This window comes from Nipponia nippon, unplaced genomic scaffold (genome assembly GCF_047370975.1).
Source record: "Nipponia nippon isolate SJK-2023a ecotype South Korea unplaced genomic scaffold, ASM4737097v1 scaffold_11, whole genome shotgun sequence".
NCBI lineage: Eukaryota > Metazoa > Chordata > Aves > Pelecaniformes > Threskiornithidae > Nipponia > Nipponia nippon.
In genome coordinates this window covers 18,686,179-18,703,635 of record NW_028262302.1, presented here as the reverse complement: position 1 = coordinate 18,703,635, position 17,457 = coordinate 18,686,179, and the positions used below count along the sequence as shown (strand labels likewise).

General features: G+C 40.6%; 1 protein-coding gene across 2 annotated transcripts in view; it reads left to right on the top strand.

Moving 5' to 3' along the window:
• The window catches only part of BEGAIN (brain enriched guanylate kinase associated), a 156,483-nt gene that overhangs the window by 76,849 nt on the left and 62,177 nt on the right, over positions 1 to 17,457 (top strand). For both annotated transcript variants that reach the window (XM_087747692.1, XM_087747693.1), the window contains one exon: positions 4,795 to 4,884. In XM_087747692.1, the coding sequence (XP_087603818.1) occupies positions 4,795 to 4,884 (90 nt within the window). The remainder of the gene's footprint in view (positions 1 to 4,794; positions 4,885 to 17,457) is intronic.

Below are 17,457 nucleotides of genomic sequence, written 5' to 3'. Positions count from 1 at the left end.
ACTGCCACGTGCCTCTTCAATGAGGACGGGATGTGGAGGTAGAGTCGTGACAGGATGTTCCAAGGTGTCCCTGCAGTTCTTCCAGCTTGCTCTGTCAATGTTTCATCTGGGGTTATTGGTGTTTATAAAAGCATGCCCTTAAAATAGCTGCATGGTGTTAATAGAAGCAAAAATAGAGGTTCTTGTGCTTAACTTCTTCATACTGGGGTAAAATAGGGCTAAATTGGGCAAGTACAGAAATCTTAATAGCACAACCCAGTTTAAGGGTGACTTCCAAATCCCCTTCAGATCTTAAAGAGCACTGAGTTTAAGCTGAAATCAGACCAGGACACTTTCCCGCTCTACAGAAAATCCTTCTCTCTTTAACAAATGCAAGATTTGGAGTGGCTTTTGCTTAGAGATTGCTGAGGTCTGTTCACTAAGTCCTCCACCCACAAGTGGAGCTACCATGAAATTCTCCAACTTCTGAAAAACACATTATTTCATTTGTATGGCATTGTTTGATTTGCATTGGCATTTGTAAAATAACCATGTGTATCCTACTGTGGTGGGTAGGTGCCCACCAAAGCCACTCTATCACTCCCCTCCTCATCTGGACAGGGGAGAGAAAATATAACGAAAAGCTCGTGGGTCAAGATAAGGACAGGGAGAGGTCACTCACCAATTACCGCCAGGGGCAAAGCAGGCTCAACTTGGGGAAATTACTTTAATTTATTACCAATCAAATCAGAGTAGGGTACTGAGAAATAAAACCAAATCTTAAAACACCTTCCCCCACCCCTCCCTTCTTCCCGGTCTTAACCTTACTCCCAAATTCTCTACCTCCTCCCCTCCAGCAGCACAGGGGGATGGGGAGTGGGGGTTGCGGTCAGTTCATCACACATTGTCTCTGCTGCTCCTTCATCCTCAGGGGAGGGCTCCTCACACTCTTCCCCTGCTCCAGCATGGGAGACAGTCCTCTCACGGGAGACAGTCCTCCACAAACTTCTCCAATGTGAGTCCTTCCCACGGGCTGCAGTTCTTCACCAACTGCTCCATCATGGGTCCCTTCCATGGGGTCACACGGGGGGCTGCAGGTTGTCCACCGTGGACCTCCATGGGCTGCAGGGTGACAGCCTGCCTCACCATGGTCTTCACCATGGGCTGCAGGGGAATCTCTGCTCCGGTGCCTGGAGCACCTCCTCCCCTCCTTCTTCCTGACCTTGGTGTCTGCAGCGTTGGTCCTCTCATATATTCTCACTCCTCTCTCCAGCTGCAGTTCCACAGTTGTTTTTTTCCCCCCTTCTTAAATATGTTATCACAGAGGCACTACCATTGCTGACAGGCTCAGCCTTGGCCAGTGTCAGGTCTGTCTTGGAGCCGGCTGGCATTGAGCTCTGTCAGACATGGGGGAAGCTTCCAGCAGCTTCTCACAGAAGCCACCCCTGTAGCCCCCCTGCAGCCCCCCTGCTACCAAAACCTTGCCATGCAAACCCAATATACCTACCATAAAAAGAACAGTGTTTTTGAGGAGTAGTTTGAGAACTAGGGATCTTTATACATATCAGATGCTATAAATTTTACTCACCTATGAAATATGGAGCAGGGAGCATAAGGAGCATTGTGTTTACTTTTCTCATAACAGTATTTCTTAAATAGACAAAGCAGTCTGTATGACGCTACTCCAGGCACAGTGGATCAATCACCATCTGCCACAAAAATTGATGAAATGTTAGTTGCTTTTCTCTAGACAGTGAAATAAAGTGTCGATCGTGTTTCACTGAGAAATCCACCTTTTTTTTTTCCTAATTGGCTATAGGTCTGTAAGTATCCTCCGTGATTATTATCAGATGAGCCACAGACAATATTTGAAGTAACATACTGCATGTTCTAAGACAAGACAAGGAAACACAGACTATTACAACAATATGCCCGAATTCGAACCTCACTTGACACTGGAGTCAGTCTCAATCACATCAGTGAGGGATAAGGGAAGCTCTGTAGAAAGAAGAGGAAAATGAGTTACTTTACCATGCTATGGCATAATAAAAAGTCATTTTAAAATTTTATAAAATGAAATATTTTATCATCAGGTTTTTGGGACTGATAGTTTTCCTGTAGTAAATTATTATTTGTATGTTGTGACTATACAATATTCTTTTTTAAATAGGCTTGTTTATTATTTTAAATACTTACAAGTTTCTTACAATGTTATTTCAGAAAGGAAACAACACAGTAACAGAACTGGGAGCTTTTTCCATTTTGTTTCCTTTAAAATATACGCCTGCTTTAGACAAAAATGTATGTACATTTTGCTGATTTCTGATTTGCCAATGATAAAACAATATCCCATGTAAACTGCAGAAGCTGACAAATTAATTTTTGTGTTTGTATATCAGGCAAATAAATAAATCTTACAGTTACTAATTATTTTTCAACCTTGCACATGAGAATGTGATTAGACTGACTACAACTGACACTGTATCTAAGACAAGATGTTATTAAATCCCTTTGGGGAGCTTTTGAAAGACCCACCACATTTAGAGCAGAGAGCTTTTCTCTGCATTAGTTCATTTATGGAGCAATTACACAGGACTTACTACCGAAAAGATGTCAGGAAAAACACTGAGCAAACAGCTGAAGTGGAATTCACACCCCTCCCCTCTCTGTCAAAACATCTCACAACCTCATAGCCTTAAAATATTTTGTCAAGATTATCTATAGCAAAGCTGTTTGCTATATATCAGTAAAAGGTGTATGAGATAGGTTAGATTACGAGTACATGGAAGAGACCTGGTAATGGATCTGAAGACAGCAGAGATTTCTCCTTGCTCAAATGGCTTCTTTGCTCCAAGACCACCAACTTAATTAACTTTGTGGGCTTGAAAATCCCAATGTGTCCATTTCATCCATCTCAGAATTTGCAAGTTTTGTTATTTCATTAGAAAACTACTATGGAGGGTTTCTCAGTGAAGTGGGGAGAAATATGCAAAATTCACTGGTTTGAAAAATCTCCACTGGTTCTGGAAAAACCTGTGGCTGAATTCACTGATTTTTTTTCAAAATTAAGATTTCAAAGACATGATTTTTAGGAACAGTTTACAATTTTGTACCTAAAAATATGCAGATACAAAATGGAGAGCCAGGTAGTGACCATTTTCAAATCTGTATTCCTGCAAGGGACCGTTTTCCTGACACCCATAGTTGAGAATGAAAATACGTAGTGAAGTACCACAGAACTGGTATGTGTTAAATAAGTACACACCTATTGATTATGAGATTTGCAGTTTGAGAACATCAGAAAAGCTGTGAGAGGTACATAATCCAAAGTAATACTGAAAGTTCACTGAAGAACGGACAATACTGAGGTATTACAGATTGCAGAGATTTATTCTCACCTCCACCTTGATTTTAAAGCTAATATTGCTGTAAACTCGTGGTGACAACGCCTAAAGCTCCGTCCATCTCATTTTTTCTGTCATCCCTGAGTGTCTTCACATACTTAATCTAAGTCCAGTACGGAAGACGTTAAAAGATACTTAAATGTTCCTTCTTTATTCAGTGAACAACTCAGGGGTACAACTAGAGTAACGTGCTGGAATTCACTTAGTGCTTTTCCTCAGAGTGCCTTAAAGAGCATCATCTTGCTGCTGGTAGTTCTTGACATGAAGCCAATCCCAGGGTGGACTTACAGCAGTGGCAAGAGACTCAGCAGAGTTGTCCTTTCCCATAAACACTGAGATTCTCTGCTGCTCTCTGTAGCACAGTTATTGCTCCTGAAATGTGTCCTATCTGTAAAGATGTGTTCACGGTCCAGAAGGTGCCTACTTTGCAGTACCCACTGGTAATTGATGGTGAATACTGGAAGGTAGGATTTTCTGCATGTGCAGTGATCAGTGACCACAGGGAAAGCTTATGCAAAAATTCTGGTTCATAAATATGACTGTGCGTGAGTGAGGAAAAGCTGATCTTTTATTGAGTTTATCCCTCAAGGCATGTTATGTTGCATTTCTGATATTGCAAAGGAACACAGCAACACTGTATGAAGTATTCTGCGTGGCCAAATGCTGTAGTCCTTTCTCAGATTTTACTCAGGAAAAACCACCTTTGACTTGAGTGAGAATTTGCTTGACTAAGGACTGAACAGTGTTTTGAATCTTATCAGCATTGCTTGATGCTAATGTTGGGCAACAGTTCTCATTGCTAATTTGCCTGCCTCGTTGGCCTTCTCCTGGGTGCCGGATCTGCATTTGCTGTGTGTTATTCATAGCTTATATTGCTAGTTCAGATTGCTTCTCTTTGTGCTTTTCATTTCCAGCAAATATTTTGCAGCTATTGTTCTGCTGCTGGTAGATGTGCATGGAACCTGGTATGTGGAACTTGAACCTCAGCCCAGATTTAATTAACACTGTTAAACATGTTCTCACTACGGTGCTCAGAAGGAATTTTGAAGCATAAATTTGTTTAATGTTATGTTTTTACAGTGCAAAAATATAAGGGCTTGATTCACAAATCTTAAGACCAATGCTTCTCCAGTAAAATAGATGGAGTAGCACCCATTTACAGCCATCATAAGGTCAATTATAAATACTTATTCTGACCTACAATAGTCATACAAGAAAATCACAAAATGTGTGTGCTGTAACATCACCTTGTTTTGTAAGTTTAATACTGCTTTAAAGTAAGATATCCTGAATAATAACTAGTACCAAATTATGCCATAGCCTACTACTATGCAGCAAATCTAGCTAGGTTATCACTCGTATGTCTTATGAGCCATACCTAGCCACGGTTTATCCTCTATTCATGCTGCAGGGTACGAAATTCCTGGGTGCCAACCTGCCTATGGCAACCTAGAATTCTCCAGGGCAGGCTCGCAAAATCTTCACCTACTCTCTGGGACAGGTAACTAATAAGTGATGTTTTGTGAAGTTATGCTTTCTTTCTAACTTTCTGATGTCCGTAAAAATGTTTCATTTCTTCATGTCAGTCTGTAGTCTCTCATTGTTCAGTTGCACTACGTTTTCTGAACTAGGGGAATAACAGCAGATCTGTTTATTATAGTACTCTAGATGCTTGCCTCACCAAGCCTGTAATAATCGTTATTAATGTGTATAAAAACTGAAAGTTGTTTAAGAAGCTGCAAAATCCACAGCTGCCTACTACCAGTTAATATTTTTTTCTGATGGAGTAGTTCTTATTATACAGATGCATTGCATTTCATTGTTGATGCCACAGTTATCCAGGCAGTTCACCCACCTTTCTTAATTACTGGTATGTATGTATTCTTTCTCCTTCATCAGGTTTACATTAACCTTTGGTCTCCCAAAATAAGAATTTTTTCAATGCTTATAGGTACAGAGATGTTGAAAGGATGGAGCAGTTATGACTGATTCTAGTTTACATTCCTATGCAGCATATAGTATAAGTAATGACTCATTTTTCCATATTTTGCTTAGATTCTCTTCTACTTTTCTCATGAATATACTCTTTGTTCTTTGTTGCTTGACTTTATTTCAAGTGGCAGGTATGTGGAAGAAATGTCATTCACTGATCCTAGAGTTTTCAATGACATATGAAATATTGAAATATATGTCAAAGTAAGAAATTAATTAGATAGATAGAAAAATAAAGACAGGCTAAGCTTTAGATTGCCTTCTTGCAGTCTATTGATTTTCTTTGAATAATGTGTGTGAATTTCATCTTAAGAGTGCTGTTAGTGTAGGAAAGACATAAGTGAGATTCTTTTGCTGTTTTTTGGCATGGTCTACACTCTGTGGAGTGAAAAAAACAACAATCTTGGAAAAGTGATTTGAATTCCTGTTTTTCAGTCCCCTGGGGCTTTGCACATCCACTCTACTCTTACTTGGGTTTAGATGAGCTTGATGCAAAAATAGCTTTGCTTTGCTGCTTTTCCTTGTTAAAAAAGGGAGATGACCAGTGAAGCAAAATATAATCAGGGCATACAAAACTGTTTTTCAAAATGTTTGACCCTGATTCCAATTTGATTGAATATTTGGAAGTCTTTTAAAATTGGAACAAATTCACACAGCCATGGTGTAATCATTGAGTTTGATGTTATGTGGTGTTTTTAAATGGATGCCCATGGGGAAGTTCAGAGTCTTGGGATGACATTTAGTAGCCTTTCTGTAGGGCTGTCTAAAAAAAAAAAAAAATCTCTTTTCCTACTACCACTGTCCACTTGTACTTCTTACTTTCAAAAGAAAATAAGCTTACTCTTACGGAGGACAATACCACAGTTCATCTCCAAGTATACCAAAGCTTAAAATGCACAAATCCAGGATTTTAGCTCTGGCTATTTAGCCATTTCATAAAAAAAATAAGCAGCCATTGAAAGATAATTTTCATTTCCCTCCCTGCTTTTTAAAAAGCTCACAAAGATTTAATTTTTTAGAGAGATTTTAGTATTTCCTGAAAGCTTGCTTGTTTCTTTCCTGTTGATTAACTCAAATCTTAATCACACTGTTTCAACATATCTAGACTTTAAAAAATTATCTGGAAACTTGCTTTCCAATTATATTGAGAAACATCGCATTGCTGAAGGAACAAAAAAAACCAAATCCAAAACCATTTCTTTGTGAAAATGAAAGATAGTGAGTATGACAACTGTCAGCACTTACAAAATGAGGGTAGATTCTACTTTATCCAGCCTGATGCACCATAACCTTTAAAAAACTAATGAGAAAGCAACAAAAATTTCAGCAAGAGAGTTAAAAAGAAACAAGTCTCAATTCACCCAGAATGCTAAAGTAGGTCAGTTATAAGGCAAAAAAAAAAAATGTGGCCTGTGTTTGGGTAATCCACATCTCAGAGCACAAGAGGAATTTTGGGGAAAGTCTGTAGTAATGAAGCTGCTTCCTCACTCTGCATGGCTCTTTGGGGTGCTACGTCCGCAGGGCAGGTGGAAGCAGAGGGCACCTGGGTCCCCTCTGAAGAAGCACGTTGTGTATTGCTTTTCACATGACTAGTGCAAGCATCTTTTCAGATTAATACCTGCTGCCTGATTTGGTCCCTCCACATTTGCAGAGAGCTCCTTCATTTACTGGCTCACTCCAAAAACCACAGAAGAGCTAATGCCAAGGTGCTGGACTGCTAACAGGAGTCTGGAGGAATGCAGTCCTGTTCCCTCTTCTCCCCAGTACACCCACAAAAAAGGTGACAAAACAGAGTCTTACACTGAAAAGCCAGTTCAGCCGAGGGAGCAGGATAAAACAGACTTGACTGAACTAATAAATCATGACATTAGGTTGGGAGGAAGGTTGTATGAAATGACGGCACAACATGCTGAGCAGTGGGGAAGTTGCTAGAGGTGAACTCATTTATACTCTTGCAGAGTAGAAGACTTCTCAGTTAACAATTCCTAAAATAGTGTGCTGCAGTGTATAAAACAAGGTAGGGCTTGAAATAATTAGCCAAAGATGACAGATGGCAATTCCTTTCTCTTTTTTTCCTTCTCTTCTTTTGCTGTAATATCAAGTTGATCAAAGAGCTGAGGATCATTTGTTATTGTAAGAAAACTAAAAATATCTTGAAATATTCAGGCAAAATAACTTCATTCAGATAACAGTCGGTAGCTCCCATTGTTCCTGTTCAACACCTTATACATGAGTCTGTGTGTAGTAATAGTTTCCTTCAGAATCTGAATTACATGTGCACAGCTGAGCATTTGGATGTCTCCAGGCTAAGGTGTATTATTTAATCAATGTATTAAATCGATTTATTAATTTATTTCATATATTTTTTTGCTTGTGTTAACAAACCAATGATCTATTCTACTGCCAGAAAACCTCCCAAAAAGTCCCTAGAGCTCACCTCTGTGGCATGTTGCTTTAGTAGTGTCATACAGTTGTGTGTGATTGGGGAACTAAATGGTAAAGAACAGAGACTGCAGTAGAACTGCACCGATGGTTACTGAAAGTGTCTGAGAGGTTAATGGTGTGTCTCCCTCTATGCAATAGCAGCGTTCTGTCCTACAGTCTTTAGTAATAATATCTGGCAAACATCAGCATTTTTTTAAAGGCAAGCACCTGTGGATTCCAGTTAGAGATACAACACGAGTCTTCTATGACTTCTGTCACAAAAGAGGATCAGAATGCAACTGTGACCACATATAATTAAAAAGAAAATTCAGTGATTTACTCAAAGCTGGTAATATACACTGCTTATAAAGGAAAAAAGCAGTGGCATCTGCAGCTCCTCCTCCCCCCAGTCCCAATAGTAATTCTGTCTAACTGGTCCTGGGGCCAAAAGAGTGTATTTAATTTTTTCAACTACTTAGCATAACCTTTCTGATGGGAACTGCTAAGCCAGCCCACCAAAATGAGTCCCTTGAGCCAGGCATCAGAGGAAAGAGAAAAGGATTGAGAAAGGAAGGAAATAGCTAAGGTGAGAACAGAGATGATAACTTCTGTCCATCAACCACATCTGGATGCTTTATACACAATGAAGCAGGAACAAAATTCTTTCCCTACTACTAAAGCATATTTCTATACTACTCCCCTACCTCACCTCCAACCTCAGTCCTTTCAATAGAAAGAGTAAGGTAAATTTCAGCTTGCTTCTGGGCAGTGGGTTTCAGCCATTCTCATTACATGTCCTATTACAAATAAACAGCACAATTCAGGAGGAACCACATTCCTGTTCCAGCACAGCTTGACCCAGATGAATCAGGAAGGTAAACAGACAAAAGCAAAAGCTAGAAAGGTTTAATAACACAATTAAAATATAACTTTATAAGCTTGTGAGCTGATGTGGCAGGCTGCTTTCAGTAATTTCCAGAGGGAGTGCTTATCCGCGACTACAAACCAAAGCAATCTAGAAACTCGCCACTCGAAGCTGTAAGGAGAGCTGCTGCAACCGATGGCAGCTTGCTCAATCGCCTGGAGAGCTCTCTTTGGCTTCCAAATCATAAATTGAAGTCTGCCTCTAATTTTGCTACCTCCATTTCTCAATACCTCACTCTTTTTTTTTTTCTCTGCTTTCTCATCACTGCTTAGTAGTCTGGATTCCCTAGTGAGATGCAGTGCAGACTGCTAGGACTCTGCCAGACATTAAAAAGCAGGCAACGTCTGTTCAACAACTTCAAATCACTTTCTGTGGGAGGCAGCCCCCCCAATAGCCTTTGTTACAGCAAGAAGTATTTGTTGCAGTCAGCCTTTTCTGCTGCTTTTCTTATCCTTTCATACTCTGCAACTTCACATTGTAACTCACCATTTCTTCTAGCCAAATGTTTTATGCAAACATACCAGCCTCTGGAAAGCCAGAAAATAGTGGCTCTTACAGAGAACCTTCTTCCAGAGTCATGTTAAGACCAGAGTCTGAGCAGCAAGCAGTGTGAAGATCCCTTCATTCCCAGGAATGGTCAGGGTTGTTATGTCTCCACTCTCCTGGACAAATGCTGGCTGAAGTTTGCCATGCCAGAAATTAACTCCCTTCTCTCCCAGCTTCACCAGCTGACTCATTTCAGATGTGGTCCAGAGCACCACGTGACATTTGGACAATGCAGACAATTTGGAGTACAGCTTGAACATGAGCAGAGTCCTCCATTATCAAGAGAAAATAAACATACCCTTCCTACCTCTAGAGAATGAGTCATTGAATTACATGCTTTTTTTCTTCTCTTGCAACCTTATTTTCCACCTGTTCATCCCTTCATTTTCTAGCAACACAGAGAAACAAATTGAACAAGGACAGTCTTTATTCAAACTTCTGTAGGATCACTTAACTGAACACAATGGTTTGCATTTAAGCCACTGACTCTAAGAGTCTACCTGCCGGAGCTGAAATCAGTCGGTTCCCACAGACATTAGGGAGAGCCTAACAGAGGCACTAGGAGGCAGCTTGGAAGAAGGCAGAGATAGTAACAGCTTCTGCTGCTTCCACTGTTTCACCCTGCTTTAGTCATCTTTGAATTTGGGCACAAGGCTCCTGCTTTTTCACTGTGCACTGCATTTATTTCTCACAAACAGCCAGCCTGACTACACTCAGGTATTTAACCTCAAAAATGTCTCGTAAGCAAAAGTGGTCATCTCGTTAATAGGAAACAGAAACGTATTTTGAAGACTCCAGATCCAAATCAAGTTAGCAGAAGTATTAAATCAGTCCTCAGAGAGCTGGCTCAGCTCTTCAGTCTCTGTGCAGCCCTGTACCAAACACAGCGCTGGGCTAGCCAGAGCAGCTGCTCGTGGTGGACGGTGCACGTCCTGGTTTGTAAGTTCTTCCTTCTCCATGAGCTGCTCTGCACCCTTGATTTCTTAGTGCTCTGCACAATAACGTGCTCCCTAGATGCAGGTCTGGATTCTCACTATTCATTTTCATTTGCCCTTTGCAGTTTTCAGCATACTGGGGGAATCACAATTGCCTGCTGAAGAAACTTCATTTAAACTAATCAAAACACCTTTAGTGTCTATTTCTGAAAGCTGTGATTTTATTAATGGTATTTCTTTTCAATCCGTTCAGAACCTTAGATTGTGGATAGTACCTTTAAATAAAGGACAATTTGTATGTCTTTATTATGAGCATATTTCAAAAATCTTACCATGTTCCACCAGCAAAAATGGCATTCACTTAAGACAACTCAGTGCTGACAGCTGATCCTCTGAGGGTTTTTTGCATGTCAACATGTAACTGAACTTTCGTATCTTAATCGTCTCATATTATGGTTAATATGGATGCTGTTGTTGGATAGATGTGTCTGCGGGCTTCAGATACTTGTTACAGAAGTCACCCCTTCTGCAATGAAAGACTGTCAGGTCAATATAACGAAAACATAATTCAGTTTTATTTTTAAGAGAGATCTCGCTTTTCTACTTCTTACAAATAAGCCCAGCACAGTTTAGACACATTTAATAGATAATATCTCTTGCCCGGTCTGAATTTTTAGTTGTGCAAATTATGGAACAGTCAGATACTCACATCCTAGGTGAAGAAAAGCTACCTTCCAAAATCCAGTGATTCTTCTGTTTTAAGGTAGCTGTATCAGCTCTCCAGGTGCTGTAAATAGGCTCTAATGCTAAGGATCTGTCCCACAGCACTTAGGACTTCAACTGCTAAACATCTCTTTTTTTCCCCACCGCCCTTCCAAATGATTCCCTTTAATGTTTCTGGTAAAGCATCCCTCTTCTCTGGTTTAAATTCTGCCAGAATGCCTGGAACATAAGAAAAGGACTCTGTTACTTGTTTTATGTGTCCATCAGTCATCTGGAAACTATCTGAGCTCCAGATTTGGATCACCCACACATTTGTTCCGAAACATATGTACAGGCCTTCCCTCTCACAATCCAAACCCAGCTTCAGGTTGTTTATTTTGAAAATGAGTACTGGAAAGAAAATTAAAATGGTTTAACACTTGCAAAAAAAAAAAAAAAAAACTCCAAAGCCTATCTATCCATATATGCGTGTACGTACGTGTGTGTATATATATCTACAGGAAGGAAAGATCTGCATGAAATTTGACAGGCAAACTGTTCATACTCTGAAGTTTCAAATATTGAATAAACTTCTTTGAAAGTAATGGAGAAATTTGGTGGATGTGCTGTAGTGAAAAAACCTGACAGACCTTGGTGAAAATTTGCAAAAAAATAGGTGAGCTGAACAAAGTGTGTGTGAGCCTGAATTTATAAGAAAATGCTTATTCTAAACTTGGATACAGGTTTGTGGAGGCATTTGTTTGGGTACAACTGAAGTTGCTGAATAAAGAGCACTAGAGCATTGGGATTCGTGGACTGGGTTCTGGGTCTGAGTTGCAGCAACATAATTTATTTCCCTAATAAAACTAATTTCAAGTCTGTAGCTGGGTTCTGAGAATCTGAATCTAGACTTTGTAATTTGATCCCATCCCCCTCCTGTTCAGATGAAACAAGCACAAGGTTAGCCACAAAAACTGCAGACAAGGAAGATAGTTTTGGCATTACCCTTTTGAAATGGTGACCCTGAGCATGTAACACATAATCAAAACTTGATTAACATAGAAATCCAATTACTGCTTCATTAAAGATCTTTCATTAATCTAGAAAACACTTGTAAAATGCTTTGACTTCATTTCCCAACAATTACAAATCTAAAAAACATTGTTGTGGGGTCAGATTCAATGACACAGCTATCATCTCAAAGCTATTCCTCCTAGGCCAAGGTTTGGGTGCCTCTCTTGGAGCATGTCCACCCTGGGCAGCATGCAGATCTAGTGTGACCCGTGCCAGAGCATGCCTCATGACCAGCAGCAGAGCTGTGCTGGAATAAAAGGTCCTGGGTAATCCAAACCACCAGCCATGGATCAGCAGGATCTGCTGAAGCCAAAATTCCCTGGTAGCCCCAAGATTAACTTGGCAATGCAATCCAGCTCCATTGAGTAACAACGCAGTGGCACTGAGGACCTGTTGGCATCTCTGCCAGCTGCAAACATCCCCAGAGCGCTTTGTCCCCAGCTTGCTGCTCCCTGGGGTGGGAGCTACATGTCAGGAAGAAGTCTCCCAGGGCCTTGCCTCCTGCCTGGCTGACTGCCCTCATCTCTGTGATGTTAGACGCCATTCCAAGATCGGAAACAAAACCAGGGATGTGGCTGTTTTCTTACCTTGAGCCAAAGAGGCTATCTCTTTGCAGAGGTCCACAGCAGCCTCACACTGTTGGGAAAGCAATTCCAGAAAAGCAAGTGCACAAACCTGGTCCCGGGCTCTCTGGCTGCCCACCATGTCACTCTTCCTGGCTGTCTGTCATCAGTGGTCTAAGTCGGCCTGACATGGCTGGGCTCACAGGCAGTCCCTTGGCCCTTTACAGAGACCCTCTCCTGCTCTTCAGACTCCTTCACAGCAAGCACCTGTGCAGGGCTGACTGTTTTTGACTTTTTCCTAAGTAAAAAACCACAGGGTGGAAGAAGAAAAGATGCTTTTTGAAATCCTGTTCCAGAATATATTTTTAAAATTTCCATCACTGCTCCCAAATTCCTGATCCTATGAGGCCCTTTTTTAGAATGTGACACATCACAGACATGAAACAGATCTGATAAACACTTTAAAAGCATCTTGTAGTTCTTTTTTGTGGGCCTCCACGCAATCTAAGCAAACAAGAAAGGGAATACTATTACCTCATCTCATGCACACAGTACTGAGTCAGGAAGAGGGGGAGTTATCTGATGAGATGCGGGTGTCTACGTCTGAGCTACTTGACTAGATTCCCTTTGTAATTAAGGGAAATGGGTACTTCCAGATTTGTGTCACCTCGTCTAAAAGTAGGCTTCTAAAACAGGTCAGATTAGTCTCATCCTGATAGTGCCTGCTGTCATGACCAACTAAGAATGGGAGCCACAGCTGACCAGCAGTATTGACATTTCCTTCTGGTCAGGTCAGTCTTGCCTTAACCCACTCGACCCATATAACCCCAGGAACATTTAGCAAAGCCAGGTACAGGACTCAGAGCCCCAAACCCCAGACCACGTTAGTTCCTACTTACACATTCCTTCTCCCAAGGCAGGATGTTTTCCCACAGAATACAATTAGTTTGACTTAGGATTTCACAGCTGCATTAAAACTTCTGTTTCACTACCCAGGAATAAGAACCTTCGATATGCTTTTTCAGTATATTTGACATGGGCGTCTATCTTGCCCTCATTTTGCATACCTTTCACTGCTAATTTCTCTCCTAACACCATTAATCATATTTTGTTTTACTCACTCCTAGAGCTGTGTGAAGAAATGTAATCAGTCCGTTCAAGGGGAATTTCTATAGTTAAAAAAAAATGGGTTTGCTCTGATTTTAAATGACATTGCAGAACCATCTACAAAGCAAAGCCCTGGGGTAGCAGGCAGATGTGAAAGTGCTGCTGAAGCAGTTTGACCAACCAGGTGGACACATGGGGTTTCCAGGATACGCCATTGATGGGGCAGCCCTATAGACATTGACTCTCAAGAAGTAACAGCTCAGGGAGCACCCTCTTTGTGGGCTGTCCGAGGGTAACAAGCTCCAGAAATCCTCCAGCCTCCAGGCAGCTGAACAGCCCCAACTTTGCATGCCAGCACTCCTCTGTCTTCAGGCCATCTGCCAGGCAGATGAGCTGGCAGAAGATCAGACAGGTACAATGAAAACCTGCCTGTTTTCAAGCACACCTTCCTCAGAATAGAGCCGCTGCCACATGGCATCTTATATTTGCCTGAAATGTTCTTGTGGAAATAAAGTCACCTGGAGTTTCTCCAGCCAGCGCTACAGAGGAATCCCAACCAACGGCTGCAGGCTGAGATAGGCACATGTTCTCTGCCTCCATTCTGCTCATTGACCTGTGCACCCTTCTCTGGGGCTGAAGCTGTGCAGAGTGACACCAATGCTCAGCTTAACATACGGGCTTGCGAGAATATCTAGAAATAACAAATATCCATTTTCACCACCCTTTGTGGACAGAGGTCTATTGGAGAGGGAGAGGTGACACCAGGAATGCAAAAATCTCCTTATTTCAACTCTTGTGTGAGCTGAGATGGCAAAATTTTAATGCCAGGAAAGTACTAGGAGTATTTGGTGGTACTTGACCTTGCCTGCACAGCCTTCTCATCTTTCTCCTGTGAAATAGACCTCTTTTCACTAAATGTAGAGCCTGAGTAGTGCTAACTCCCACCTGGTAATATCTCCCCTGAACAGCCCCTGAATTGTTGCTGAGGATCAACTCCAGCAACGGGATTCAACAGTGAGGTTTGGCGTCTCTCTGTAGGAGCACTGCCCGAGGGAAGAGGGCTTTAAATTCCCCAGCAAGGAGCAACTCCAGAATTCAAATCTGGCAATTACTGGCAGCGTTACAATGTTTGTGGGCACAAATTTCTGTGGCAATATATGTTTTCATATCTATTTTATATTTTCAACGAGTATAAACAGAGCTAATTGGTGAATATAATACTTTAGAAAGTCTGAAGACCTGTTTTTAATAACCTTTAAAGCAGCTTCCCTTGAGAGGTTTTCTTTCACCAGTCTAAATATTTAATATTGTACTTACTGTCCTTGTTTTTAGAGAAATACTTTAATGAGGCAAAATGGGTAATGACTTGCAAACCACTGGTTGTCACAGGAGCAGGACTTTGGAGATCATTATAAGAAACAGAGAACCACTCATGCAAAAGGTCCTACTCCACAGGATTTTTAACCCCGTCCTGTAGTTCCTCACTCCTCCCAGCTGTCAGAGTTTCAGGAAGTCCATGGAATATAGGATTGGTGTTTTCTAAGACATAGCACTACCAGATTTCCCAAGACTATTTTTTATTTGCAAATAAGTCCTCTCTTTTCTCCTGGCTGTACTTTTCCCATTGAATTATTTTCTTCATTATATATATAAAATACAGAACCATGAGGGATGACTAGCCATAGAAGATAAATTATGAATTAAAATATATTGATTTACCAGCATTAAAAAATTGTTTAGTGAAATTTTCTAATTCACTGGTATGTGGCAAGCAGAAATAAAATGCAGCTAGTTGGTGGAGTTCGTTGTTCTGGAGAAAAATGAAAACGCTAAATGGCTGACTTCATGACTTTTGACTTTTTTTTTTTCCCTCTTTTCAACCCTGTCTAAAATACCACTACCAAATTTGCAGGGGTACACAAGAAAATTAAGCATTCCTTATGAAAAGCCCAGACTTCTAGAACAAAAAACATAAGACAGCATAAGGAAAGAGAATTCAGGCATGGCATTATGTGATACCACTGGAAGCTAACAGTAAGGGGAAGGTTTTCAGAGAAAGAACATCTGTTTCATGAGAAATGAGGAAAAAAAAGAGCTCATAAAATACCTCAGATTTGTATAAAACAAAAATCGAGCCTCTGATCCTGCTATTAGAGACACTAAATTTGACATATTGCATGTTCTTATTCTTTCTACCACTTCTCTCACTTGCCTTGCCTTTGCTTCTTAGGTGTTTGTTCATATATAACTGAAAGCAAGAGAAAACAACAAGCTTTACCTTAAACCAGTATTATATCTAGATAAGGCTCAATTCACGCAGAAATTAAAACCATCCTGGGAATCCTGGGAAATCTGCTCGCAGTGTTACAGCTATTAGTACCCATTCAGTGGTTTCAGTCCCAGATTCAGGAAAATTTCCCTATTTGTGCCAGTCATAAGCACAAGTTTCATTGTGTCATTGCTTAAAGTTAGCTATCTTTTCAGAACTTGCTTGGCTCAGGAAAAATATTAAAGCAAATGATTAGGTGCTTTCCCACCTGGGGTCTTTCTTTTTTTTTTTTTTTTTTTTTTAATAAAAGTTGTTATAAGTTTCCTGCCATTCAGCATATCCTTGCCAACATGATTTCTTTATTTCTAAAATTTTTACCTTTCTCTCTAATAACTTGTATTTTAACAATGATTCACTGTTAGGTACCTACTATTACATCTTAAATAATCCCACCGTAAACCAGGTGTTATTGTTCCTGTCTAAAAATAATAAATCCTCTTAAAAACAGCCAGCTGTTTTTGTGTTTATCAGATGAATCTAAGTACATACTGAGCAGGAGTTTTGCTAGGTTTGGGAATGTTTCAGGATGCCACCTCATCTTTCCAGCTTGGGTGGAAATGAGTAGAGCTTTTTCTGAATTATGGTTTGCTGAATAACTTTGATCTTTGAAGTTGCCTAACTTATGCCTTAATCACTGGGGTTTTTTTCTTATTTTTTACAAAGTTACATCTATGCTTTACTACCCAAAGCATTATGTGGAAGAGTGCATGTATGTAGACTGTTTCAGTAAAGCTCATTAGAATAAGCTTGATTTTAATGAAATGAATAATCCCATTCTGAAAGCAAAGAATTCACGAATACAAACATTTCAAAGTCAACTTCAAGGGAAAACAAGGCTGAGCTTGAAGTTAAGTTTGTCCTTCAAAATTTTGCTGAACTGGGGCCCTAGCACAAGCTTCAGGCTGCCAAAACCTGCCAAACTGTCCAGACCTGAATCCCAAAGCACATTTTGACATCTCAGACCAGCACTGCCTTCTACCTGAGGATCATGGACCAGAACTCACATTTTGAACCCCAAATTTCCCCACATAGAGAGGTCTAGGCACACAGGTATATGCAGAAGCAACTTCATTTGAGGAGTCAGGTGCTTTGCTCCTACCTAATCTTCACACAACTGAGACCCAAAGCAAGAAGGTACCTACCTACATGAGGAAGCAGAAGATAAAGTTATTGGAGGCCATTAACTTTCCTCTTTTTCCTCTTTTGTTAAGCAGTCTCCAGCTATTACTGACATCCCTGGCATTCCCATTATGTCTGTACCCCTACAGTCCCTCTTCCTCCCAGAGGTCAAACTCTGCCTCTGGCCAAAACTCCCCAGTGCAGCAGGATGTTGTAACCTCCGCTGATCTGGCTTAACTTGGCATTAACTGCACTTGCCCAGCATAGAGCTGTAGCCTGGGCATTTTTATTCAAAACCATAGCTCGACAACCTACTGTCTACTTTGTGTATAAACCCTAGTGGTTAGATTTTTAGAGC